This window comes from Sycon ciliatum, chromosome 1, assembly GCF_964019385.1.
Source record: "Sycon ciliatum chromosome 1, ocSycCili1.1, whole genome shotgun sequence".
NCBI classification, from domain to species: Eukaryota; Metazoa; Porifera; class Calcarea; order Leucosolenida; family Sycettidae; genus Sycon; species Sycon ciliatum.
The window spans coordinates 29,492,719-29,519,363 of record NC_088643.1 but is presented as its reverse complement, the minus strand read 5'-3'; the positions used below and the strand labels follow the sequence as shown (position 1 = coordinate 29,519,363).

Sequence of the window (26,645 nt, the reverse complement as noted above, 5' to 3'; positions counted from 1 at the left end):
CCCCTTGGCCCGCACAGTCCATGTTGATTCCGAAACCGGAATGGTCGGAGGAGTGCACTGCGCCTGACCGGCACAGCTCTTGTAGCACCTACTACTCCTTTGTTGTCTTTGTGTTTTGTCTTTGTCTCTTTTATTACCCCTATTACTTTGTAGGGATGTGCACATAGTATAACAAATAAAAAATTAAAAAACTTCTGAGAGCCTCTAAGAGAACTGTTGAAGGGTACACTAGATAACGGTTCCACCAAGATTGCAGCCGTCACACTCTCAAAATTGCAGCCGTCACACTCCCAAGATTGCAGCCGTCATACTCCCATGATTGCAGCCGTCATCCTCCCAAGATTGCAGCCGTCACACTTTGAAAACCACACAAGACTGCTGATGTGCTGAGGAGAAGTCGATGGGTATGTTGTATGTTCAGGAAATCGTCAAAGCCGGGCACTACTGTGATTCATGCTGGTGCTAGAAGCAGTTTTGCGCTGAATTCAGTTTGTAGTGTGTGTACACGACACATGTGATCTACTCACCTTTGGCCATTTCCACAATGAGAAAAATGACCGCAATGATGTAAGAAACAGGTGTAACACAGTACATAGACGCACACCACCATCATGCACTCTAGTACATACCACCATCATGCACTCTAGTACATACCACATGATGCAAAGGTGATCGGTTGACAGCCAGACATGAGGCACAGCACTGATCTACAGAACATACACACAGCAGAGAGGTTGGGCGCAACGAAGATTCGTAAGACTTCGCCATCACCACCTGGAGTAACGAAAGTCGTATGAACTACGTCAATTTTGGACGGAAAAAGTGCTCAACAACAGAAGCTATTCTTGTTGCAACCATCGTACTGCTGCACAGTGATATACAGTGATATACAGTGATGTACAGTGTTGTACAGCACTTGTGTACCGCTGTACACTGGGTGGGTGCAAGCATGACTATCCAGCATCTAGCATGACTATCCAGCATCTAGCATGACTATCCAGCATCTAGCATGACTATCCAGCATCTAGCATGACTATCCAGCATCTAGCATGACTATCCAGCATCTAGCATGACTATCCAGCATCTAGCATGACTATCCAGCATCTAACATGACTATCCAGCATCTAGCATGACTATCCAGCATCTAGCATGACTATCCAGCATCTAGCATGACTATCCAGCATCTAGCATGACTTTCCAGCATCTAGCATGACTATCCAGCATCTAGCATGACTATCCAGCATCCAGCATGACTATCCAGCATCTAGCATGACTATCCAGCATCTAGCATGACTTTCCAGCATCTAGCATCTAGCATGACTATCCAGACCTAATTGACAGTAATTGTCATACTAGAAGTAACTTGAAGGCCCCCACTTTGGCACAAGCTCCGAATCAACCAAAACTTTTGTATCCCTTTTCGTTATTGCAAGATTCGTCGAACGCTACGAAACTTTGTTATGCACAACCTCTCTAATACACGCACATACGCCCAAATGTACATGCACATGCACACACACACACACACGCACGCGCGCATGCACGCACATAAACACCTCTGATTGCGATTCAGATGCTCATGAACCACCTCCTAACGTTAAGCAAGACTCCGTGGACGTAGGCGTTCATTGTGCATGGCATGGTTTGAATAAAATTACTTCTAGTTCTGACATTGAGTTTCCACTTTCACTTGCAAACATTTCATGAGCTGAAGGATAGTCTTCAAGTGTTCATGGGATTGGAATAACTCACGCTGATATTCCTTTTTCTGCAGAGAGAATTTTGGGAGAATTTTGAAGTTTGAATTTAGGCGATATTGTAACTTCATACACCTTCCATTTCAAGAGTCCATAATCCCGAGAGCAACTCTGATCTCCGATCTAACACAGTGCTCTGCGCAGCGCGCTCCCTTCATTACGAAGTGATATGGCGATCAAGCCGACTGGATTCGAGTTTTCTTACAGATAGGTAAAATGATTTCACGCGCGGTGAGTTGATTTCATTGGCACCGCAAAAGGTTAAAAGCAGAGAGCAAGTCGGACTATTCTCAATCAATCACGATTGTGCACAAGTGATCCATACGTTGTTTCCCCGGGTTTGTATGACTCCCTGGTTCGGTTATAAGCTGCATGGCAAATCTCAGGTTTCTTTTTCAGAGAGGGAAGAGGTGGTTTTATCCCAGAAAACATCGCCAATGCAAAAAACACTAGACTCCCGAGACAATACAGGCGGCAGTATATTCTATCAGGACCGGTATGTGACACATTTGATGTGCACACGGTGCTGTACTTCCATAGCATGTGAAAGAAGGCAAGCATGTCTTAACTTTCTGCAAAGTACTGCATGTAGGATGATTACCATGTACATCAGGGTATTGCTTACCACTTTACTGATGGAGACATTGCCAGCAGCTAGCTACCTGGGCACAAACAATCCAGAATAAGGCAAATGAGAGCAGATCAGTGCAGGATGCATATTAATACTAGTATTCTTTTGTGAGCAGCAGTGTGGGCCTGGCCCGAAAATTTGGATAACATTTATTTATTTCATTCGGAAGAATTTGTAGCCGTGAGACCGTTTTGGGCAGTGGTGTATACTTGCGTGAAAGCAGAGCAGGAGGCTGACATTGCCAAGACCAACAGCAACAGCAAAAGCAACAACAGCAAGAACAGTACCACCAACAACCAACGCTGAAGACCCAGGAAGATAGTGTAATACTGCAGTATGTATAATACAGATGCGTGCACATTGCTAAGGATGTTGACGTGCTAGTGCCAGTAAGGGGAGAGATGTTCTTAGTACAGTCAACTTCGCTTATAACGACACTCAGCGGGGCATCAGAAAAGTGTCCTTATTCGCGAAGTGTCGTTATACCCGAAGTCTCATTATATGTATTACAGTTGGATGGGACTTTGCTCTGGACATGGAAATTCTGTCGTTATTCGCGAATTGTCGTCATATCCGCAGTCGTTATTAGGGAGGTTTCGCTCTACGTAATTACGTATGAAAATCCGTATGTCGTACGTGCCGGGGAGCGAGGGCAACTTTCATACGTAAATCTCTCTACGGATTTCCGTAGGAAAGCTGTTTCCTACGTTGGGTCCTCCGTAGGACTTTTTGAAATATTTTTTTCGCATTTTCCGCATTTGTTCATGGCAACGTTCAAGCCGCGCGAAACACAAGGTACACACACCGTACACCACGTGCAAAATATAATGGAAAATGCGGTTTCGGTTCATGGTGCATGCGGTGGGCGCATGCAGCCAACGCGTCTCCAAAGCAACAACGCATGTTTAGCAGTCGTGGAAAAATCACGTAGAGCGAAACCCAACAGCTCTGATTTTTACTTATATGAAAATTCTGTGCAGTTCCTACGTTATTTTCATACGTAATTCCGTAGAGCGAAACCTCCCTATTAGCGAAGTTGACTGTAGTACCTTCTTACCGTGCACTGTACTAACAACACATACATAGTGTCTATTACTAGTGTCTATTACTAGTGTGTAGTATGTGTACAGTAGAGTTGAGTACACACAATCATGACTTACACCTGTCAGGGGAGTGTGTACAGCCGGAATCAATTCATCACGCAGGCCTCCAGCTAAGGACACCAGCACCACATCCGACAAGTTACCAGACTTTGTGCGTTCGCTCCAGATCTGCAATGCATCAACCGCAAAGCAATATTTTAGTGTTGAAACGAGCGTATCTATAACAAACGAGCGATCAGTTCCACTAACGAGCAAGCTATCAAGCGAGCTAACGAGTTTCACTGATGTGGCAAATATGATTTTTTAAATATCTTTTTTCTAAATGTAGAAAGGAAAAGGAAATATAGATACGAGTTGAGAGTAACTCTCCATCACTGTAACCAGATACTATATACAGTCAGAAAGTGCAACAACTAGGCACAAAACTGACAGAGTACTGAGACATTCGACGTCCTGACACCTAACTTCAACACCTCTCCGTAGCGCTAACCGACAGCCTTCCAACTTGGAAGGTTCAAGGTTATGGAAAGACCAAAGAGGGGAAGGCAAGCGCAACGAAAATGAGCACAAGCTACAGTCCCAACGGAACAAAGAATGTCGATTGTAAGTACTCTGTCAGTTTTGTGCCTAGTTGTTGCACTTTCTGACTGTATATAGTATCTGGTTACAGTGATGGAGAGTCACTCTCAACTCGTATCTATATTTCCTTTTCCTTTCTACATTTATTATTGGCTCAACATCCGAGTTTCTTTTTTCTAAGTTCGATTTTTTCAGCTGGTTCACATACCGTATTATCTCTAATATAAGCACGGTCCTTTATTTTTTCAATGTACCTCCGCCCCGTGCTATTAATGGAGACGTTCCTTTATTGGAGACTGTTCCATTATTATTTCAACCTCATTTCAGAGGCATGTTGCCATGCCAAATTTATGTCAGACACACACATTTCAGGGTTTTTCGCTGGTACAGATAACGAATTTACACAGTGTGCTTATAATGGAGACTGAGCACTTTATTTTTTGAATACCGCCCCAAGGTGTTCTATTATTTTAGACGTGCTATTATTGGAGACTGTGCTTATATTAGAGATAATACGGTAATTTAATTATCACCGCCGGCATTTGGGGTTGCTGCTGCTTCACATCGGACTGCTGTTTGGTGTCGAGATGTCTTTTCAGCACCGTCGTTGAGCAGCCTTTGAAAGAATAGACTGTTTTCAGAGATCACAAGTAGCCCTGTTCTTCGCTGCATCGCGGGAGAAAACATCCAAACGACTGAGCGTAACTTTCAGAAAGTTGACAGAAGCATGTACTTTGACAGGGCAGCAGATGCGGAACAAGACATCAGTGGAGTCCACCAAAGCTGCAACGACAACTGAAACAACTCAGTGTTGACATGCCGTGAAGGTATACAGTCACTGTAACTGCAAGTGATTTTCACTTTGCGTGGGACTGGACTCTCGATCAGGGAGTCGTAAAATATTCTACGACTCCCCGGTCGACATGTACTGCCATGTGTACGGAGTACGGTGTACGGTGTTCGTTAGTGAAAACGAGCTGGCCGCACAAACGAGCTGAGTTTCTGGCGAGCGAGCTAACGAGTACCCGGTGAGATCGTTTCAACACTACTTCGAAGTACAATATTTCAAAAGTTACTTCACCATCATTCCTGTTACATGTACCGGTAGCTGCCTTTCCTCACTTTTAAAACAGCCTTGTACTGGGCTGTACTGGGCTGTAATGGGCTGCAATGACCTGTACTGGGCTGTAATGGGCTGCAATGACCCGTACTGGGCTGTACTGGGGCTGCAATGAGCTGTAGAGTATAACAACCTGCATCTTCACTGATGGCTACTGCAACATTGCTTTTACAGTGTATGAACTCCAAGAGTCAGAATACAGAAACCTTCCTTCACAACGTAGTCCTGGTGTCAGTGTGTGATCGCAAAGTGTTCTGAAAACTCTCATGCATGCACGTGCATACATCAGTGCTGCCAACCTGCTCGGTCTGATTTGCGTACTCGGATTGCTGAATTTCCGTATTTTCCAGAGTTTTTAATGTATTTTTTGCGACATTTGTAGACTTCAGGATACTGTACGGGGTGCTAAGTAAGTCGTACATGGTCTTAGTCCCAGGAAGTAATGCGTCACGCGAACTGTAGCCTAGTGTAGGACAGCCAACAATGGTGTTAAAGGGTGTGGCCAGTTTTATGTGCTCTGCATGCAATTATGTACATAGTCATGTACATGTACCGTAAAGTACCGCCAGAGCGCCCCGTCTCGCGAGAGTGCCCCACCTTGATTTTACAGCCAGAGAAAGGAAAATCGTATGGCAGAGTGCAACGAAGTTTGTACGATGTAAGAATCTTAGTGTACTAAGGTCACACTTGGCAGGTTTTTGTGTGGAGCTTGTGTCCGCTCGAAGGTACGGATTGACTGCAAAACGTGCAATATGTGCACAAGGTTCATGTCGTACCGTACTTCCGCACATATAAGCGCATGTGCTTATGTCCGGACATAAGCGCACCCCCCAATTACAAGCGCATGTGCTTATATGTGAACACTATTGGTGAAAAGGCGGGAGCTGAATATATCACTAAGCAGTGTGATAACACCATTGTTTAGAACACAGACAAACCTTTATTGCGCATATAAGTGCATGGGCTTCTACCCGAAAAAGTTTACACAGCCAAAAATATTTTTTGCAGCAAATTTGCATGCGCACTTATATGAGACATGGGCTGAGTAAACCTATAATTATAAGGACTTTTTGGGTCAATTAATTTTTTTAATTTTTTGATCTACTATGACTAGACGCTTCTGCAGCCGAAATGTGGGGTCCATATGACACATAGAAATGGTCCAAATCAATACTTGAAGTATAGCACATACAAATTCAGCATTTCAGGAAATGTATGTCACCGTTTCTGTTCTGAGCATTGGCTGGTGGAGTTGACAGGCCATTTCAGGAAGTCAATCACATGAACCACGCCCAAGAGAGATCGTCATCAGGTTCAGTTGAGAGAAAAGGAGAGATTTCCTTTTCCGAGTAGGTTCATGACGCGGATATGGGGAAGATGCGTCTTCCACACCTGCCGGAATGAACGATAACCGACTTCACGCACACCACTTTCTTTTAGAACTTCATTGCATTGTTTGTACAACATGACCTTGTTGTAGCTTGCTGGTAAGTATACAGATGGTTGATGCGGGTGACTGTGAGGACCAGCTGGTTCTGGCATGCCGTGCACACTTGCATACACCTCCACAAAACGAACAATTTTTTGCACAATTTCCTGTGTTAGCGCGTGCCATGGTGTTGGCTCTTTGCCTTGGTGTGCAGGCAGCTCAGCAACTCCTTCCTCGACCAGGTGCTGGAAGGACACTAGTGTATGATGCGACAAACTGCTTACGTTGACACAGACATTGACACCTAGTATAATTATGGCAGAACGTCCTGCGCTCGTCAGCACTACTTTTTGGCAAAATGCTGCGAGCTAACTGGCCCAACACGTATCGTTTCAGACTAGCCTTGTGCAGTTGCTTGATCGCTGCCGCTCTCTTCGCATTCAGAGAAGTACTCATCGTCGTCACTGCAGGGGACGGCGATGGCTGCTGCTGTCGATGCCAGGCGGGAGCGTTTTGCCGGTGGATAGTCGTCGTCGTCGGAGCTTGAGTCGGAGCTGTCGACACCTGCCGCTTCCGCTGAGGATCGACCGAAGAAGTCCTCGTCCAGATCCTGCAGCTCCGCGAAGCTGGCGTCGTCCAGACCGACGACTGCATCGATACTTAGTCTCCGACTGCTCATGATTGATGTTCTCCTGCCCTCTTCAAACTAGTCGCCGCCACTTGAACAAGGTGAGAACAAAGGTGACAAAAACTTTTTCTGTCGTCTCGATCGACTGCACGCGAGCTCAAAATCGAATCGAATTTCCAAAACTCGTTTTGTTTTTCGCTCATTCCGACATTATCAAAACTCGCTCTTAGTACGGTTTACTCAGCCGATTACTCATATGTGGGGAAGTACGGTATGACCCACAGACAGCTGACCACCTACACAATACGACCACGAAAGGATGAGATGGTGGGGCGCTCTGGCGGTACTTTACGGTACATGTAGAAAACCTGGTTCATAGTCAGCTGATCCATACTTCTCAGTTTTCCGTACAATTTCGATCAATTTCCGTACTGCGGACAAAGGAGTGAATTTCCGTACAAATACGGAAAAATACGGAAGGTTGGCAGCACTGATACATGTGCACCATAGTATTTCAAGCAAGAAAGCCGCTAAACCGCAGCACTTCTAGCCGTGCAGTCCATCATCCATCATCAGTCAGCAGATAGCTCAATGCAATTCAACATGTACATGTACTGTACCTGGTTGACAGTGGTGTAGAACTGATTCAGCTGATTATCCAATGCCAGAGCTATGCAGCACACAACACACAATAACACAATAGCACTGGGTTAGCGCATCTATGATGGTTTACAAAAAAAATAGCGTATCTCCCAACAGTTCATCAAACAAGACTCTCTCCATCACCATTGCATTGCACGTCCTTTCACAGAAAGTGGTGCTTCTCGTTGGCTGGCATAGAAATAAAACAAATGACACCACAGAACGAGCAACAAAGGCTGGCGCAAGCACCTTATTTGAGCTTACGTGGTAAAGTTCAACATCCTTTGCCTTTGCACTGTTTGCAGCACTGCAGGGTATGCTTTTAAAAGGTGTTTGCTCTCGGGTGCGGGTATGCATGAAACCACACGTTTGTGCGTATTTTTGTTGGCTTTTTGGGCGATAAACGTATAGAAACGCGTCAGAACAGATATTCCACACGCATTTTTCAGTGTGTATTAGGTGCGTACTGGCGTACATGCCAGTTACTTTGAACTGTGAGGTCAAACGATTAGCACTCAAAGGCATGACACAACCTAATACGAATCGAATTGCTGTTTTCCGTGAAAGTCTGAATGCGCGTTAAGGCTCTTTGGGCACGCATGGATTGTAATCGTAACCGTGCCACGACGCTTTAGTCTTAGTCATAGCCCTTTGGGCTTTAGTCACACTGCAGTGAAGGATGTGTTCACTAAAAGAAACCTGCCGTTTGCTTCAAAGCATAAGGTGGCCAAGTTATTACAAATATGTATACTTCAAGCTGAAGAACCCAAACAACTTCTACCTGGAGTTTGGTGGGAAGAAGGTAACCCTACCTGGAGTTTGATGGGGAGAAGCCAATGTTAGAATAGTGTGTATCGAGTGGCTGGGTAAGAGGTCGGTGGTTAGCAGTGACCGTGCAACTACTCCACCCTGGACATAGGAAAAAGCAGCAACAATGAAATACACAAAAAGCTGTTGAACCATCTTACTGCATGGGAACCAGCAGTGTTTCTGCAAACTTGATTAGACATGCGCCTGTCCCATAAGTAATTACTTGATTTGACATGTGCCGAACTCATACTGAGTAATTGCTATCCACTGTGTACTGAGTGGGGAGTGATGCATATCTAGCAAGCTTGCCAAGCCAATGATTCAATTGGCTTCTCATAGGCTCTGGATGGTAGTTGTGAGTCACTCAAATGTCAAGCCAGTGGAAAGAAAAAGCACGAGCTCTCCGGTAGGGAGCAACCAACTATTCAAGTATCGCCGGAGTCGCAATTACTATCTTGTCTGAATGCTGCCTACAAGACACGCACCTCAATGCGGGCAGACGTTCAAATAGTGTAGTTAACCACACATACGCTAATGTTGGAGTCACACATACACGAATGTCCCTCCCTTCATCTTCACAGTCGTGAAAAAGGTAGCCGAAATAAAGACATCCAGCGGCACAACAAAGGTCACTGATGATTACCGTAAAATTCCGTTAATAAGCCCCGGGCGTATACTTTGCAGAGCGTAAAAAACCGGCCGTATATTTGGGCATGGGCTTATTTTAGGGCATGGGCGTTATTTCGGACGCAATCTGCAGAAGATCAATCTATCAGCAACCCACTAGTTTCAGTGAACCACCATTCACACTGAGCGCGGTACAGGTACGCACTCGATCTACAACTGTTCTACAGTTTGTACGCGAACGCACGCTCGCGCGCTGGTCATTTTGAGTCCACTTTACGCCCTGGGTTTATTTCGGGCATGGGCGCTAAAATGGACTTGAAGTGTACACCGCCTAAAACTGGGCTTATTATCGGACATGGGCGTTATTTAGGGTGGGCTTATTTACGGAATCTTACGGTATTTTGGTAAAAAGGATAAGGACAAAATGTTACGAGTTATGACCAACTGTCCACAACGTAACCAGATCATATACAGTCAGCGAGTACGACAAAATGGCACAACACACACACACACACACACACACACACACACACACACACACACACACACACACACACACACTCTCTCTCTCTCTCTCTCTCTCTCTCTCTCTCTCTCTACTTACCATTGAGTGACCGACAATAACCACACTGCTAGGCCGTGCTGACACGGAGAGGTGATTATAGAGAGACAGTATGTGCTCAACACATACTGACGCAAAGTCTGCACACAAACCAATCAAAAAAATAAACAAACAAGTCATGTTCAAGTCACCCTGACGTACACACACATGCCCAAGGTGAAGGGTTGCTGGGCTGAAATTTCAAGTTTCACTTTCATTTGAGTGATCATCAGACAGTGGCATTTACAAGTCACAGCTCAGCAGCCATTCGCAGCCAATCGCAAGGATGTCACATCCAATACAATCATAAATATGTATATACCAAGCAGGGTTATGAGGTTGCACATCGGAGCTTCAAGCTTCGATATAACAATATGTATTGCCTATGATGTCATAAATATTTCCACTCAAATCCAACCGGAACTTCACAGCATGAAAAATAAATCACGAAACCACATCAGCAAAGTTGCCTTTTTTATTTCCGCTCAACCGAAGTGATTAGAAAATCTGGGCTCTTCTTCTCTCGCGATTAGAGATGGACGAAACACGATCCGTAAAGCTGTTTCATCAGCCGTTTTAGATCTTCTTGGTCCTATCAATAATCGTCTGCGTGCTTTGGAAGCTGGACCGAGCCTGGCCGAGGGCCAGTCCTCGCGATCCAGGGAATCGGATTCCGAAGTTTCCAGGTTGGGTGCAGGCACTCAATCCCAGGAGATCGCCAGTTCCTTGGGCAGGCACAAGTCTGGTTTATCGCGTGGAAGTTTGTTGCTTCCACCTAGCTCCTCGAATGGGCAGGCCTGCTCGAGTGACGCTGAATTGCACGACACCACGAGTGGGCAGGCACCCTCGTGTGTGGACGTAAGCACAGAGGACCCAGAGCATGCTCCGGTGTCCTCAGAGATCAAGCAGTTCCTGCAAATTCGTTCCAGGAAACCCTTGAAAAGCAAGGAGCGCAGGGACCTGGTGGAGCAGTTTCCCCGGCCTGAGGTCACACCGAAGCTGGACCAAGAAGTGATGAATTTGCCAGGTGTTCGGCAGTCTTTCAAGAAGTCGCGAGACAACACCTTGTACTCGCTGCAGAGCAGTGTGTTGGACTTTGGGTCCTCTCTCTGCTCTAATGATGGAAGCCAGGTCAGTGCAGGACGCTGGCACAGGCCTGGATCCGCAAGCAGTGTTGGACATGGTGCCGGCTGGTTTGTCCCTTCTGGGCAATGCCAACAACAAAATATCAGTGCTGAGGCGTCAGGAGTTCCTGGAACACCTGGACAAGAGCCTTGTTCCTATGGCGGAGGAGCCTTTCGACAAGGCAGGCACGGCCCTATTCGGCCCAGAGCTGATGGACCGCATCCAATCCAAGGCGGAGTCCCAAAAGGCTCTGGGCTTTGTGGTCAAACAATATAAGGACGCTCGAGCTCCCCGAAGCCGAGCACCAACACGTCTGGCGCTGGAGGACCACCAGCGGGTGGACGCCAGTTTTTTCGAGGTGCCGTGGTCAGCAGGTACGGCGGTGGCTCCCGGTACCAGCCGTACACCATCCCGTACAATCAGACCCAGTACAGCTCAGCAGGTCGTGGCTATGCCAACCGAGGTCGGATGCTCCCCCCAACCAGGAAGCAAGACGGGCAAGGAGCGAACACCAGCTACACAGCAAAGCGGGGCCGCTCCTAAGCCATTTCCTCACTCCAGCGGTGCAAATGTTAGTGCCGGAGGTGGTCTGGGTCGCCAAGTCATTGCTGCCAGACTGGCAGATGCTGTTTGCTGTCTCGGCGCAGGACTGGGCTTTGCCTCTCGGGGGTCGCCTAGCCCTTTTCGCCAGCGAGTGGAGGCAGCTGTCCGCCGATCCATGGATTCTCAGAGCTATACAAGGTTACCACCTAGAACTCCATCCGCAGCCTACCCAGGACAGCGTGCCCAACTCCCGACCCTTGTCCGCCTCCGAGCAACAAGCCATGTCTCAGGAGGTTCAGTCTCTCTTGGAGAAAGAGGCAGTCAGGAGTGTGGATTCCCGGGAGCCGCCAGGATTCGCGAGTGCCGTGTTTGTGGTTCCGAAAGCAGGCGGGAAGATGCGGCCTGTTGTCAACCTGAGGATATTGAACAGCTTCCTACCCTACCATCATTTCAAGATGGAGGGCACTCACTCCCTGCACGATCTTCTCCAGCCGGGAGACTACATGACCAAGATCGACCTCAAGGATGCGTACCTGACAGTGCCGATTGCGCAGGACGACAGGAGATTCCTGCAATTTCTCTGGCAAGACACGAGATACGAGTTCCGGTGCCTGCCATTTGGTCTGTCTGTGGCCCCCTGGGCATTCACAAAGATTCTGCATCCAGTCGTGACTACACTTCGCCAGTTTGGCATTCGTGTAATCATCTATCTGGACGACATGCTGATCCTGGCAGCATCGCGCAAAGCAGCGCTGATCTGCACGGCTTCAGCTATCCATCTTTTTTGCGGCCTCGGATTCATCGTGAACTTCGAGAAATCTGTACTGGTTCCCGCACAGGAGATGACCTTTCTTGGATTTCAAGTGAGGTCGGTCTCTTTGACAATTCAGATATCAGACGAGCGCCGGACAAAGACACTCAGGTCTTGCCGGGACGCTTTGGCGGAGCCAGGTATCTCCATTCTACAGATGGCCAGCATTGTCGGGATGATGACCTCCGCATGGCCGGGGGTAGCCCCAGCACCTCTACACCTGCGTGCCCTCCAGGCACAGAAAAACTCGGCTCGACGCCGGAACATGTCGTGGAAGACAGCCATCACTCTCAACTCCGACTCCCGTGCCAATCTGACTTGGTGGGTGAAGTACCTCGACACCGGGAATGGGAGGCCGTTACGTCTGGATCCACCAGCCCTCATCATTGCCTCCGATGCTGCCTCCCATGGCGGGGGCGGCGGCTGGGGTGCTGTTTGTGCAGGACAGGTGACGGGCGGTCGCTGGTCGATGCAGGAAGCGAAGTTGCACATCAACGTCCTGGAACTCCTGGCTGGGATGTTTGCAGTGCAATGCTTTGCTCGTCATGCTCAGAAGTGCCATATTCTGCTGCAGATGGACAATCAAACAGCGGTCGCCTATGTCAACCGCATGGGCGGAGCACACAGTCAGATTCTCAACTCAGTAGCAACAGATCTCTGGCAGTGGTGTCTCGATCGACAGTTCACCCTTCGTGTCGAGTATATCCCGGGACCGCTCAACACGATCGCCGATTTCTGGTCACGCCATCACAGCTCTTCGGAGTGGCGTCTCCACCCTCAAGTCTCCTCGTGGATTCGCGACTCTTTGGGTGGTTGCTGTATCGACTTGTTTGCATCCAGGGTCAAATCTCAGACACCAACATTTGTGTCCTGGCACCCGGATCCCGAGGCAATGGCTACGGATGCCTTCTCCCTGGATTGGGCAGGCATGAGCGCGTATGCATTTCCCCCATTCTCGCTAGTCGGCAGGGTGATCCGGCAAGTGCAGATGCAGAAGGTTCCTCAGCTCGTGCTAGTAACTCCGCTATGGCGGGGAGCAACATGGTTCCCGGCTTTGCTGCAAGTGGCCACCAGCTCCCCAACTCTGCTCCCATGTTGGCCCAACCTAGTGGAGGGTCCTCTGGGCGAACAGCACCCCCTGATTGTCGACAGCAAGCTGCTGTTGGTCGCGTGGACCATCTCCGGAATTCCTTCGCGCTGTCAGGATTTTCGGACCAGGTGTCCAACCTCCTGCTCGCCTCCTGGCGGACGAGCACGGCACGTCACTATGACAGCGCTTGGACATGCTGGAGTCGCTGGTGTGGTGGACGGCAGGTGGATCCGACTCGACCAGCTCTAAACCAGATATTGGCCTTCCTCGCGGACCAGTTTCAGAATGGACGGGCATTCCGGACTCTGTCCGGATACCGGTCGGCTCTGTCATCAGTCCTGCCTCCAATGAATGGAGCAGCGGTGGGCAATCACCCCACAGTGTCTCGACTGCCGAAGGGCGTTTACAACCTACGTCCGCCGCAGCCACGGTATGCATTCACCTGGGATGTGCAAATTGTGCTTGATATGCTACGCTCCTGGCCGACTGCAGCCGAGCTTTCCAATAAGCAGCTCACTCTACGTTTGACCATGATCCTGGCACTGGCAGGTGCTCATCGCTGTGGAGAACTGTGGATGCTGTCTCACCACCTCTGCCAAACATTGGATGGTTCTATCCGTTTGTCCTTGCTGCGCCCAAGGAAGACACAGCGTTCTGGTGAGCCTCTCCAGCAAGTGTGTTTCGCACCTTTTCCGGTACCGGAGCTCTGTCCGGTGCAGCATTTGTTGGCGTACGTTGCGCGCTCCGCATCGTGGCGTACGGCGGACAACGCCCCGCCATCCCTATTGGTGTCGTTCCGGAAGCCACACAAGCCGGTGTCTTCACCGACCGTGGCCCGTTGGCTGAAGGACATACTTTCACAAGCCGGAATCAGCACTTCTGATTTCTCCGCCCACTCGACTTGCGGGGCCTCCGCATCTGCGGCAGCTCGAGCCGGAGGGTCTACGACCGTGATCATGGATACAGCTGACCGGAAGCGTGCGTCAACCTTCCACTGTTTCTACCGCCGGGACGTAGCACCGGCATCAGCGGCAGCGGCCACATACAGTGCAGCCGTTCTCAGCTCCGGGGATTAGGCTGGGGCCTGTCCCGTGACTCCACAAGTCATTATCAATGACGGTTCATACTTCAATGTTGTCCATGCTTGGACATAAGTATGCTTATTTCACGCGGGCTTTGTTTGTTTTGTGCGCTTTGAAGAATACACTGTTATATCGAAGCTTGAAGCTCCGATGCGCAATTTCCCATTTCGCTAGCAATGGTACATTGTGACGGGAAGTGGGAGTTGTGCTAGGAGCTGAGAGCAAGATATAACAGTGTCCCACCCGCCCTCCCCTTGAGTGTAGGTAGTTATTTCACACGTATTTTGCATGTACCGTAAAGTACCGCCAGAGCGCCCCACCATCTCGTCCTTTCGTGGTCGTATTGTGAAAGTGGTCTCCTGTCTGTAGGTCATACGACACGATCTTTGTACACATATCGCACGTTCTGCATACAATCCGTACCTTCAAGCGAACACGGGATCCACACAAAACCTGCTTAGTGTGACCTTAGTACACTTAGGTTCACACAAGGTACAAACTTTGTTGCACTCTGCCATACGATTTTTCCTTTCCCTGGCTGTAAAATCAGGGTGGGGCGCTCTCGCGAGACGGGGCGCTCTGGCGGTACTTTACGGTAGTTCATTTTCCTGTCACATGCATAGTCTCGCTTCATTAAAAAAGGCAACTTTGCTGATTTTATTTTTTCATGCTGTGAAGTTCCGGTTGGATTTGAGTGGAAATATTTACTTGCAATTAGCATTCCGCGCACGCAGACGGCATGCAGGCAGGCATACATCATTAGCATTCCGCGCACACAGACGGCATGCAGACAGGCATACACCACACGAATAAGGCTAGGTTGTGTTGGGTAAGTACTGGTGACGAGGAACTGGTTGGTCTTTGCCGCAAGGTAGGCACGAGCCCGTGAGGCTGCGAGTGCCGCAGAAAGGCAGAAGCCCGGAGGCTGTGATTGCCGCAGGAAGGCAGAAGCCCGGAGGCTGTGATTGCCGCAATGGAAAGGCAGGACCATAAGGCCATAATGCCGCAATAGAAAGGCAGACCAGTTATGAGTGACTCGCCACCAGGTTTATTGTACTTGAAGTAGGAATGATGCAATGTAGTATTAATGGTTAGTGGTGGGATGGTGGGTCAGCAAAAGACAAAGGCAGCAGGATGCAAGTCGGGCATGAGCCAAAGCAGAGAAGACTCAAAACTGAGAATGGCAAGGAGATGTGCCACGTTGCGGACTCGGACCCGATCAAAACTGAATTAATTATTGTGATGGCGTACGCATAAATTAATGTGATGCACAGCAGGCGGTCTTGCCGGTCGCGGCAAGGCGCGCTAAACAAGTGCCGCGGCCAGAACCGTAGAGGGCGCTGTAGCGCAGCAGATACGTAGTTGCGAGATGTGCGCCTACGCTAAACTGAATTCATTACATGAATACATCAGTATGACATCATAGGCAATGCACACTGTTATATCTCGCTCTCAGCTCCTAGCACAACTCCCACTTCCCGTCACAATGTACCATTGCTAGCGAAATGGGAAATTGAAGACTCCACTGCAGCTGTACTTATGTAAGTATGTAAGTTATGTTGATTAATATGGCAGTAAATACACACCTGGCAATATGGCAGTAAATACACACCTGGCATTATGGCAGTAAATACACACCTGGCAATATGGCGGTAAATACACACCTGGCATTATGGCGGTAAATACACACCTGGCAATATGGCGGTAAATACACACTTGGCAATATGGCGGTAAATACACACCTGGCAATATGGCAGTAAATACACACCTGGCAATATGGTGGTAAATACACACCTGGCGTTATGGCGGTAAATACACACCTGGCAATATGGCAGTAAATACACACCTGGAAATATGGCGGTAAATACACACCTGGCAATATGGCGGTAAATACACACCTGGCAATATGGCGGTAAATACACACCTGGCAATATGGCGGTAAATACACACCTGGCAATATGGCAGTAAATACACGCCTGCCCACACACGCTCTCTACGCTGCAAAGTTACTCTAGCACAGAGCTCTCCTTCTCACCACCACCATCTGTGCCAGAGTAACTTAGCAGCATTGAGAGCGTGTGTGGGCAGGTGTGTATTTACTGCCATATTGCCAGGCGTGTATTTACTGCCATATTGCCAGGTGTGTATTTACTGCCATATTGCCAGGTGTGTATTTACTGCCATATTGCCAGGTGTGTATTTACTGCCATATTGCCAGGTGTGTATTTACTGCCATATTGCCAGGTGTGTATTTACTGCCATATTGCCAGGTGTGTATTTACCGCCATATTGCCAGGTGTGTATTTACTGCCATATTGCCAGGTGTGTATTTACCGCCATATTGCCAGGTGTGTATTTACTGCCATATTGCCAGGTGTGTATTTACTGCCATATTGCCAGGTGTGTATTTACTGCCATATTGCCAGGCGTGTATTTACTGCCATAATAGGGACCTTTCGCACCACGCGTACGGATACGAAACGAATGCTGATTCGTCACCTGGGTTCGAGGATTCGTCAGAGTCGCCGCGGAGAGCTCGTTTTCACAAATGGAAGCCTCTTCATTCGTGGCACGCTCCGAATCCGTCAGGTACACCTTTTTTTGCAAGGTACACATGTTTTGCCAGGTACACATTTTTCCCTTGATTCCATGATCCATGCACGTGTGCGCGAACACACCCGTACGCCAAGCTACCGGCCGTATTCGTAGTTGCCATGCACATTTGCATTACGACTTGCGAAACCTGAATTCTGTTTTCAACGAAACGATTACGAGCCGAATCAAACTTTCGTTTCGCATTCGATTCGTAGCAAATGCGAAAGGTCCCTAGTGCCAGGTGTGTATTTACTGCCATAATGCCAGGTGTGTATTTACCGCCATATTGCCAGGCGTGTATTTACTGCCATAATGCCAGGCATGTATTTACTGCCATAATGCCAGGTGTGTATTTACTGCCATATTGCCAGGTGTGTATTTACTGCCATATTGCCAGGCGTGTATTTACTGCCATAATGCCAGGTGTGTATTTACTGCCATAATGCCAGGTGTGTATTTACCGCCATAATGCCAGGTGTGTATTTACTGCCATAATGCCAGGTGTGTATTTACTGCCATATTGCCAGGTGTGTATTTAAAGCCATATTGCCAGGTGTGTATGTACCGCCATAATGCCAGGTGTGTATTTACTGCCGTAATTCCAGGTGTGTATTTACCGCCATATTAAGCAGGGTTATACACAAGGTGCAGGAATAGCACACATTCATACATTCATGATATTATGGTTCACTTTTTAGCGCTTAGGTAGATCTTGTAGAATGGCTAAGATAGTGAAACTCACCCCTTTGCACCAAAAGGGGAAGGGTCAACTGGAGAGCACAGTTGTGGTGTGGTGGTTGATGAGAAGTGTCTGTACAGGGCCGAATGCTGAGAAGTGTCTGTACAGGGCGGAATGCTGAGAAGTGTCTGTACAAGGCCGAATGCTGCTGCTTACTCATGTACACTATCATGACAGTCAAGTCAAAGATACGGCTGCTCAGAGCCCATGTTTAATACTTACTGGATTGTGACATCAAGGTTGAGCCATGAATCCCTCCCATTTCCTGCACATCAAACCAGATATCACCCACCCACACACCCACAAACGCATGTACGAACACACGCATGAACCCACATATGCACACGCATAGGTACGCACACACACGCACACACACACACGCGCGCGCGTGCACACGCACACACACCATAAAAAGGCAGAAGGCAAGTTACAATACTGCACCAGCAAGGATGTGTGGATACGGTACCAGCGGGGAGTCACAAACCCGGGAGAGGACACACGAACTGATTCCGCAGATCATGTTAGACACATGCACAGCTTGACACAATTACAATAATTTTTTCGATATAAGAATTAACAACCACACAAGCCGACCTGTTTGGGAGCTATTACGCGTTGTATTATCAGGGCATCGGCAACAATTGCCGCATGCAGTATGCAATACTATGGACCAATGCCGTAGTATCGCAGGCAACAATTGCCGCATGCAGTATGCAATACTATGGACCAATGCCGTAGTATCGCAGGCAACAATTGCCGCATGCAGTATGCAATACTATGGACCAATGCCGTAGTATCGCAGGCAACAATTGCCGCATGCAGTATGCAATACTATGGACCAATGCCGTAGTATCGCAAGCACCAATGTGCGTTAGACTGGCCAATGCCAGGGCTAATGGGGGCAACAATTGCCCGGCGTGTCAATACACGCATACGGTAGGGATGCACTTGTGAGCACATGTAGGCGCACTTGGCTCAATGCCGGCCTGACCCACGATCCCTACCGTTCTCCCTTCCGGGATGGCTTAGAATAGAATGATGGATAGAGATGATGGGGTGGGTGGTGGTGCTCAAAAACTGGCCAAGGTTGTCAAGCGATCTGACTGTTGGCGCAGCAAGGATGAAGAAGAAGCAGCATCGAGAGCCGGAGTAATGCGCATGCTCCGCGTGGTCCCGTGCCGGGCGCGGGAGTTCGGAGTGCGTGTTCTGCACGGGCACGTGATGCGCTATGGCAAGTACGTGCAAATTATGTGAGGAATGTAATTGTTGGTGGGTTGCTAACTTCACTTACCGTGCCATGCACGGAAACTTATATTTAACAACCACACAAGCCGACCTGTTTGGGAGCTATTACGCGTTGTATTATCAGGGCATAGGCAACAATTGCCGCATGCAGTATGCAATACTATGGACCAATGCCGTAGTATCGCAGGCAACAATTGCCGCATGCAGTATGCAATACTATGGACCAATGCCGTAGTATCGCAGGCAACAATTGCCGCATGCAGTATGCAATACTATGGACCAATGCCGTAGTATCGCAGGCAACAATTGCCGCATGCAGTATGCAATACTATGGACCAATGCCGTAGTATCGCAAGCACCAATGTGCGTTAGACTGGCCAATGCCAGGGCTAATGGGGGCAACAATTGCCCGGCGTGTCAATACACGCATACGGTAGGGATGCACTTGTGAGCACATGTAGGCGCACTTGGCTCAATGCCGGCCTGACCCACGATCCCTACCGTTCTCCCAAAATACAACATGACCCAAACAGGAATTATCGGCATTACTATAGTTATAGTAGCGTTACTATAGTTATAGTATAATGGGTATATCATATGTACACTACAGCTGTTGCTAGGGCCGTCCAATGCGGCTACCCATTAGCATAACGGGCAGAGACTAGAACAATGCCGCTGGCAATGCTCTGTCTGCGACAGGGGTGCGGACATAGCGGAGGTAGGCAGAGCTTTGCCACCTGCCGGCGGTCTTCGGCACGTACTCAGGCACGCCAGCTTTGCCTGCCAGCGTTGCAGCGCCTCGTCTGAGGCTGTGGCTGCGCACGTCTTTGTTAGGCAAGGCTGTTTGTAGTAGCCTGTTGATGTTATGCGGCTTCAGGGGCGTGCCGTCATCATAGCGATAGAGCGGGCCAGGTGCCGAGCCACGGGCTGCTAGGTAGCTGGTGGCTGCCGTGTGCGGGCATGTCGGCGAGCCTGTCCTCCTGACGCTAATGTCCTGGCCGCTGCCGTATTGGCTCGTCTTTGTCACACGCAGGCGCAGCTCCACGCGGTCTGGGTACATGGTCACATCGCTGTACTCAAGGCCGGCGCCCCGTTCCGTGAAGGTGTACTCATTGACTCTGAGCAGCCCGTGGAAGGCCAGAGTCACGGCGCTCCAGAGCATGGCGCGGTTGTGCGGGCTAGGCACGGTGGACTGCAGGTAGTGCTGTACGCCAGCCAGATCGTCCAAAGTTGCGGCCCGCGTCGTCAACTGCTGAAGGGTGGACTGCGCTGGTTGTGTCGGCACTGCGTCGGCAGTTGGGCTGCGAGTCCAGAAGCGTCGACAACCTGACCCAAACAGGATTTATCTACATTACTATTACACTACAATTGATGTGAGTGCCGTGCAATGCGGCTGCCCATTAGCATAGTGGGCAATGCGCTCAACGTACCGGATATGGAACAATGCTGCTGGCACTGATCAGTCACTGGGTATGGCTTGCCCTAGTGCGAGGTGACAAGCGTTCGGAGCGCTGCAGCGAAGCGTATGTTGTGCTGGAGCTGCCCGCCAGGCCCTGGCGGATGAGGTCCATGGTTGCGTCATCAACTGCTGAAGGGTGGACTGCGCTGGTTGTGCCGGCACCGCTTCGGCAGTTGGGCTGCAAGTCCAGACGCGCTGACAACCGGACCCAGACAGGATTTATCTGCATTACTATTACACTGCAATTTATGTGAGTGCCGTCCAATGCGGCTGCCCATTAGCATAGTGGGCGATGTGCTCGAAGTACAGGATCTGGAACAATGCTGCCGGCACTGATCAGTCCCTGAGGTTGGCTTGCCCTGGCGCAGGGCGACAAGCGTTCGGAGTGCTGCGGCGAAGCGCATGCCATGCTGGAGCTGTCCGCCAGGCCCTGGCGGATGAGGTCCATGGTTGCGTCGTCAACTGCTGGAGGGTGGACTGCGCTGGTTGTGTCGGCACCACTTCGGCAGTTGGGATGCGAGTCCGGCAGCGCTGACAACCTGACCCAAACAGGATTTATCTGCATTACTATTACACTGCATTTGATGTGAGTGCCGTCCAATGCGGCTAGCCATTAGCACAGTGGGCAATGCACTCAAAGTACAGGATCTGGAACAATGCTGCCGGCACTGATCAGTCCCTGAGTGTGGCTTGCCCTGGCGCAGGGCGACAAGTGTTCGGAGCGCGGCAGCGAAGCGCATGTTATGCTGGAACTGGCCGCCAGGCCCTGGCGGATGAGGTCCATGGTTGCGTCGTCAACTGCTGGAGGGTGGACTGTGCAGGGTGTGTCAGCACTGCGTCGGTAGATGGGCTGAGAGTCCGGAAGCGCTGTACTCGAAGACGAGTAAGAGACTTAGCAGGATCATTGCAGAGTCGCCGTTGGGCTGAGAGTTCATATCAGCCGGTCTGTTGAACGGAAGGGGGAGGATCTAAGGCCAAATGGTGGTGCCTTATCTACATGGTACGAACCTTCCAAAAAATACCAAGCCGGGGCCAGACATGAGGGGAAACAGACCAAAGCCGCCAGGCATACTTCGTGTCAGCTTTAGAGAGGAGAGCTCAGCATCAGGGACCTAAATTTCCGAGCCATCTTCAAGATTATGGGCTGGTGCGAAAACAGCTCCGGGGGCCCTGGAGGGGTGTGCTGCTGCGTCAGTCGCACAATACGTGCTCCAAGCGTCGCGAACCTCCTCCCGACTAAAGTCTCCCAGGCCAGGGATGGGGCTGCAGTTGCCTCGGCTAGGTTCTGATCCGCTGCCGGAGCGGCCAAGTCCTCGCGTACAGTAGTCTGGAGCCAACTTCAACTCGAGCAGGCGAGTCCGCGGAGTAGGTTTTGTTCCTGTCGGGTCTAAATAATAAATTGCGGGATGCCAGTGCGTTTCGCAGCTCAGCAGAGCGCATTTTGGCTGGACATCGCTCACTGACAGAGACATGGTTGATCGGATATTGATCAGAAACTGGCCGCGATTGTCAAACAATTTGACCGTCAAGGCAGCAAAGCAAAGAGCGTTATGGCTGGACATCGCTCACTGACAGAGACATGGTTGATCGGATATTGATCAGAAACTGGCCGCGATTGTCAAACAATTTGACCGTCACTGCGTCAGCGCAGCAAAGCAAACGGAGCGTTTTGGCTGGACATCGCTCACTGACAGAGACCTGGTTGATCGGATATTGATCAGAAACTGGCCGCGATAGTCAAACAATTTGACCGTCAGCACAGCAAAGCGAAGAGCAAGCTGCTCAAAAACTGGCCAAGGTTGTCAAGCGATCTGACTGTTGGCGCAGCAAGGATGAAGAAGAAGCAGCATCGAGAGCCGGAGTAATGCGCATGCTCCGCGTGGTCCCGTGCCGGGCGCGGGAGTTCGGAGTGCGTGTTCTGCACGGGCACGTGATGCGCTATGGCAAGTACGTGCAAATTATGTGAGGAATGTAATTGTTGGTGGGTTGCTAACTTCACTTACCGTGCCATGCACGGAAACTTATATTTCACGAAGTGGCCGATCACGAGGAAACCACCAGGGAGCCAGCTGCCCATGACTGACCTCATTGAAGTCAATAGTAAACCAGTCGAGATGATTTGCTCCTGGCTTGGTGAGAGACATTCTGAGTGCCACAGACGCCAGTGAACGCACTGTGCATGCAAACGCAACAAATAGAGCACCAGTCAACAGATTAGCAGTTGGTCCGCAGCTGGCTACTTCCCTCTATGGAAATACATTACAAGCCCAAAGCCCAAGAACAGGTCAGAGTGCTCAATGCGGATGATGAGTGGCTAGCACTCCAGATGATCTTTACCACACGCAAAGTGCACTGGAAACCATCTACGTGTGTCTCCACTCAGGGTCTCTTGCTTGTTACGTAATGATCAGGAGACTAAGCCCAAGAGAGTGAACAGTGGACTATACCGGTACAAAGAAAGTAATACCCCTTGGCACCTTGGCACCTTGGTGGGACAGTGGTGCATGAAGGGTCAGCTCAATGAATTGACGATGATATAGTAGAAGGCATGACTGTTGCAGTGATAAGCAGGATATGTAGTGATGTAGCATGTTGCACAGGGCCCCAGCCAGGGTGGGAGGTAAGGTGTAGCTACTAGCTACTTGTGCATAAGTACGAACCTGAGCAGGATCAGTGACTTGTGATAAATGTACTTCAAGTAATCGGGATTCATCTGCTCTGTTTTGTATGTAGGTTTGTATCCTATTCACTGATTTGAGGAAAAGGTGCAAACGGGAAAAGTCTGAAGAAAAAATGGACTGCCACCACCAGGACTTGAACCAGGGACCCTCGCTTGCAGCCAGCGATGCTCTAACCACTGAGCTATGGTGTAGTCGTCATCCCAGCAGAAACCGTTCAACATTTTCTTCAGACTTTGTAACTCACACTCCCTGTGAATTCACACAGGCGGGTGGGACGCAGCCCTCACTGTAACCCACCCACTTCACGTACAAATGTATGTATCCTAATATGCCAGTTTGGAATCTGGGCTCTAAAGTTTGAAACGCAGTATTTAGATCCGTGGCAGCATTGGGACACAAGCTTGGAACGCTTGTTCAGTGATCTGGTCTTGTCAGCAAACACAACACACAAAGACACATTGCTGATGAAGAGTTTCTCTGTCATGGACAGATCACATAATTATGTTGGTGGTGTGGGAGAATGGGCGCCAACGGTGGCGAAAGAACTAGTGGATGGTGTAGGCCCTGTTTGAATCCTTGCGTTTTCAGGTGTACTAGGAGAGTTGTGTGCTTTTTCAATGTGTTTTGTTTTGTGTTGGAATGATGTCAGGTGGTTAGCTTGTCATTGAGTATTTTCGGTCAGCCTGTGGTAGGTCTTCAAAGCATCATTCTCAGAGGCATCCAGCACGGGTACCTTCACAATACAGATGAGCCCGCCAGTCAGGAACGTATCGTCAAGAAGGCATGTTGCCCCTGTTCTACAGTTACACACCTTCGCCTTGCTCTTGTAGTTGCGGTACTGGATACAGGTCGGGCATCAGCTGCCCCCCCCCCCCCTCCCCCCTCCTCCCCCCCCCCCTCCATCTCTAGTATTTAACGCGTGAATTTTGCAGAGCATAAAGGAACGCATCATCCTCACTGTGTCCACGCATTATCGGTCAATTTCCATTGACAGGCGCACAGCAGCAGTATTGACATTGATGTAGGCGTACAGCAGCAGCAGCAGCAACAGCAACTACACACACTACTAACCCTGTTGGTAACTTCCAGCATTTCCTGGCAGGAACAAAACTGGTACACCGCTCATCCTGAACTTGCTGGACCTACAAAGTACAAACACCAAGAATGTGCGTCACACCAACGTCCAAAAAGCAAGACCAACAAGAAAAAAACCGCAACACACCACAACAATGTACGACAGAGAAAAAGAATCTAACCATATTAAGATATACGTGTCAAGAAAACAACTTTGAAAGATCATCATCACTGTGTTGTTCGTTTGCATACACACACATGTACACATATTGCACTGCATCTCGTAAAAAAAAAAAGGTTGCTGAGGAGACTATTACAACATTTGTTTTGAGCTGGTATTGGGCTGTGGCAGTAGTGACTCTACTTGTACAGTGTAGGCATGCAACATATATGTATCAACAAGAAGTGTAGCAGTTGAGCACTCTCAATGTGTTGTACTGCCTTTCCTGTTTGCGTTATGCAGAGCTCACTGACTGGTCAGTTTGAGCACTCTGGCAAGGTTCGTTCGGGCCCGGTTTAAAATATGGCGTTGGAATATATATGTTTTCATTGCTATCAGGTTCGGCCCCATTTTCTCTGTGCTGCGCTGACGAGTCCACAAAGGACGAAACAGTTCCGTCTGCAGATAGAGTGTATCTACAAGAACAAATCTTACCGTATGAGAGAAGCTTGTTGACTACAAAGCGGGAAAACAGAAAGATCACACATTCACAGAATAAAGCAAAACATTAGTCCAAACAACACTGGGTTACAAAATAAAGCTCAAGCGCCAACAATGTAAGTGCACGTATATATGAGCTAGACGATCACCTGCAAGTGCTTGGGTAGGAGTGCCTTGCTCTTAGGTTTGGGTTTATTTACCCACCGCTCAAGGGTGCTGCGGATGTCAACCCAGATGATGCTTGGAATGCTGCTGTCATCATGAACACATGAACAGCAATGAAACGTCTGCTGTGTAAACATCCGCAAGCAACGCACGAAACAGATTATTGCTCTATCAGAAACCAATGCCACCAACAACCGTGGTACCCCCACCCACACCAGGCACATGTCCGTGAAGAGACCGTTGACCCACCCCCTCCCCAATTTCCACCTGTGAAGTGACTGCAGTATAAAGAAGGGTGTTGAACCAACGCATGCACTGCTGTACGCAATACTAGATGCATGTAGATGAAACTGGGCATAATCCATCACGGCATGTCTGATCTTTTGTGTTGTACATAGCACTGCAATTGACAGCCTGGATCTAATCCCCCCCGCCGAAAAACCAGCTGGGAGGCGACAAAGCATGAGAGCGGATCAAAGGTTCTTTTACAGCACATGTACACTGGCTGATGATTGCCTTGTAGTGTGAAACTCAGAGTCCCAACAAACACCTTGGTTCCTTCTGTAACAAGTGTATGAACGGCTCTGCATGCCGTGCACCTTTGTGGTGATAGAAGGTGGAAGCAAATGTTGTTGCTCCGCCAACCGACTCCTTACTTTTGTTTTTGTTGTGCATGGATCAAGGTAGCACAGCTATGGCTGACTCAACCTTGGACCTAGCCCTGATCGAGTTTAATGTGTTGCAGCAGATAGCCAAGGATGCCCTATCCAGGGCGGACCTCTCGTGTTCGCTCTCCATGAGCAAGGTCGGGTACCCGCGCACCAGCAACAGTACCGCCATGTGAAAACGGTATGGTACCAATTGTATCAGAACTGTTAGATGTAATCCGAACCCTTTCAAGTGAGATTTTGCAATTACGAAATGTGATTGAAAAGAATAAGTCTTCGCGAGAAAACTTCGAAGCTCAAATATCACGGTTACGGGAAGATATGGAGAGCTAAAAACTCAGCAAGAGCGAGCCCCGGCAATGCCACAAACCACTCTGTACCAATTGAACGCTGGCACCCTTTCATGTGCGTCTACTGCAGAGCCCGTTGTACAAGTAGGTCCAACTACGAACACCACCATTCCTAGTGCGTCCGCTGCAGAGCCCCGTGCCCAGTGTACAAGTAGGTTTGCGGTACGCACCTGACGCACCCAAACATGGCACGCATATGACCAGCTCCGGTACTCCTGGTGAAACTGAGCGTAATGGATGGCAGCATCCTGCATGCCGACACATGACTCGTATTTCCGCACTGCAGGGTACTATTACGTCACAGTACAAGAAGCTGATGCCGCCCAGCAAGCGAGGCAGCCTCCAGGGGCCAGAAGGGATAAACTGGAAAGCTGTCTATCTCGGAAACGCCGATCCTGGGTGTGAGGCTGACTCTATTAAGGAGTGGTGC

General features: G+C 49.3%; 1 protein-coding gene across 1 annotated transcript in view; it reads right to left on the bottom strand.

Moving 5' to 3' along the window:
• LOC135826813 (GPI inositol-deacylase-like) overlaps positions 1-26,645 on the bottom strand; it is a 39,194-nt gene that overhangs the window by 7,805 nt on the left and 4,744 nt on the right. The window contains exons 3-12 of the mRNA XM_065339438.1: positions 25,027-25,047; positions 24,369-24,439; positions 22,701-22,789; positions 18,135-18,177; positions 9,931-10,028; positions 8,702-8,798; positions 7,868-7,917; positions 3,549-3,659; positions 2,383-2,415; positions 655-707 (exon numbers count right to left, since the gene is read on the bottom strand). Coding sequence (XP_065195510.1) covers positions 655-707; positions 2,383-2,415; positions 3,549-3,659; positions 7,868-7,917; positions 8,702-8,798; positions 9,931-10,028; positions 18,135-18,177; positions 22,701-22,789; positions 24,369-24,439; positions 25,027-25,047 — 666 coding nt within the window. The remainder of the gene's footprint in view (positions 1-654; positions 708-2,382; positions 2,416-3,548; positions 3,660-7,867; positions 7,918-8,701; positions 8,799-9,930; positions 10,029-18,134; positions 18,178-22,700; positions 22,790-24,368; positions 24,440-25,026; positions 25,048-26,645) is intronic.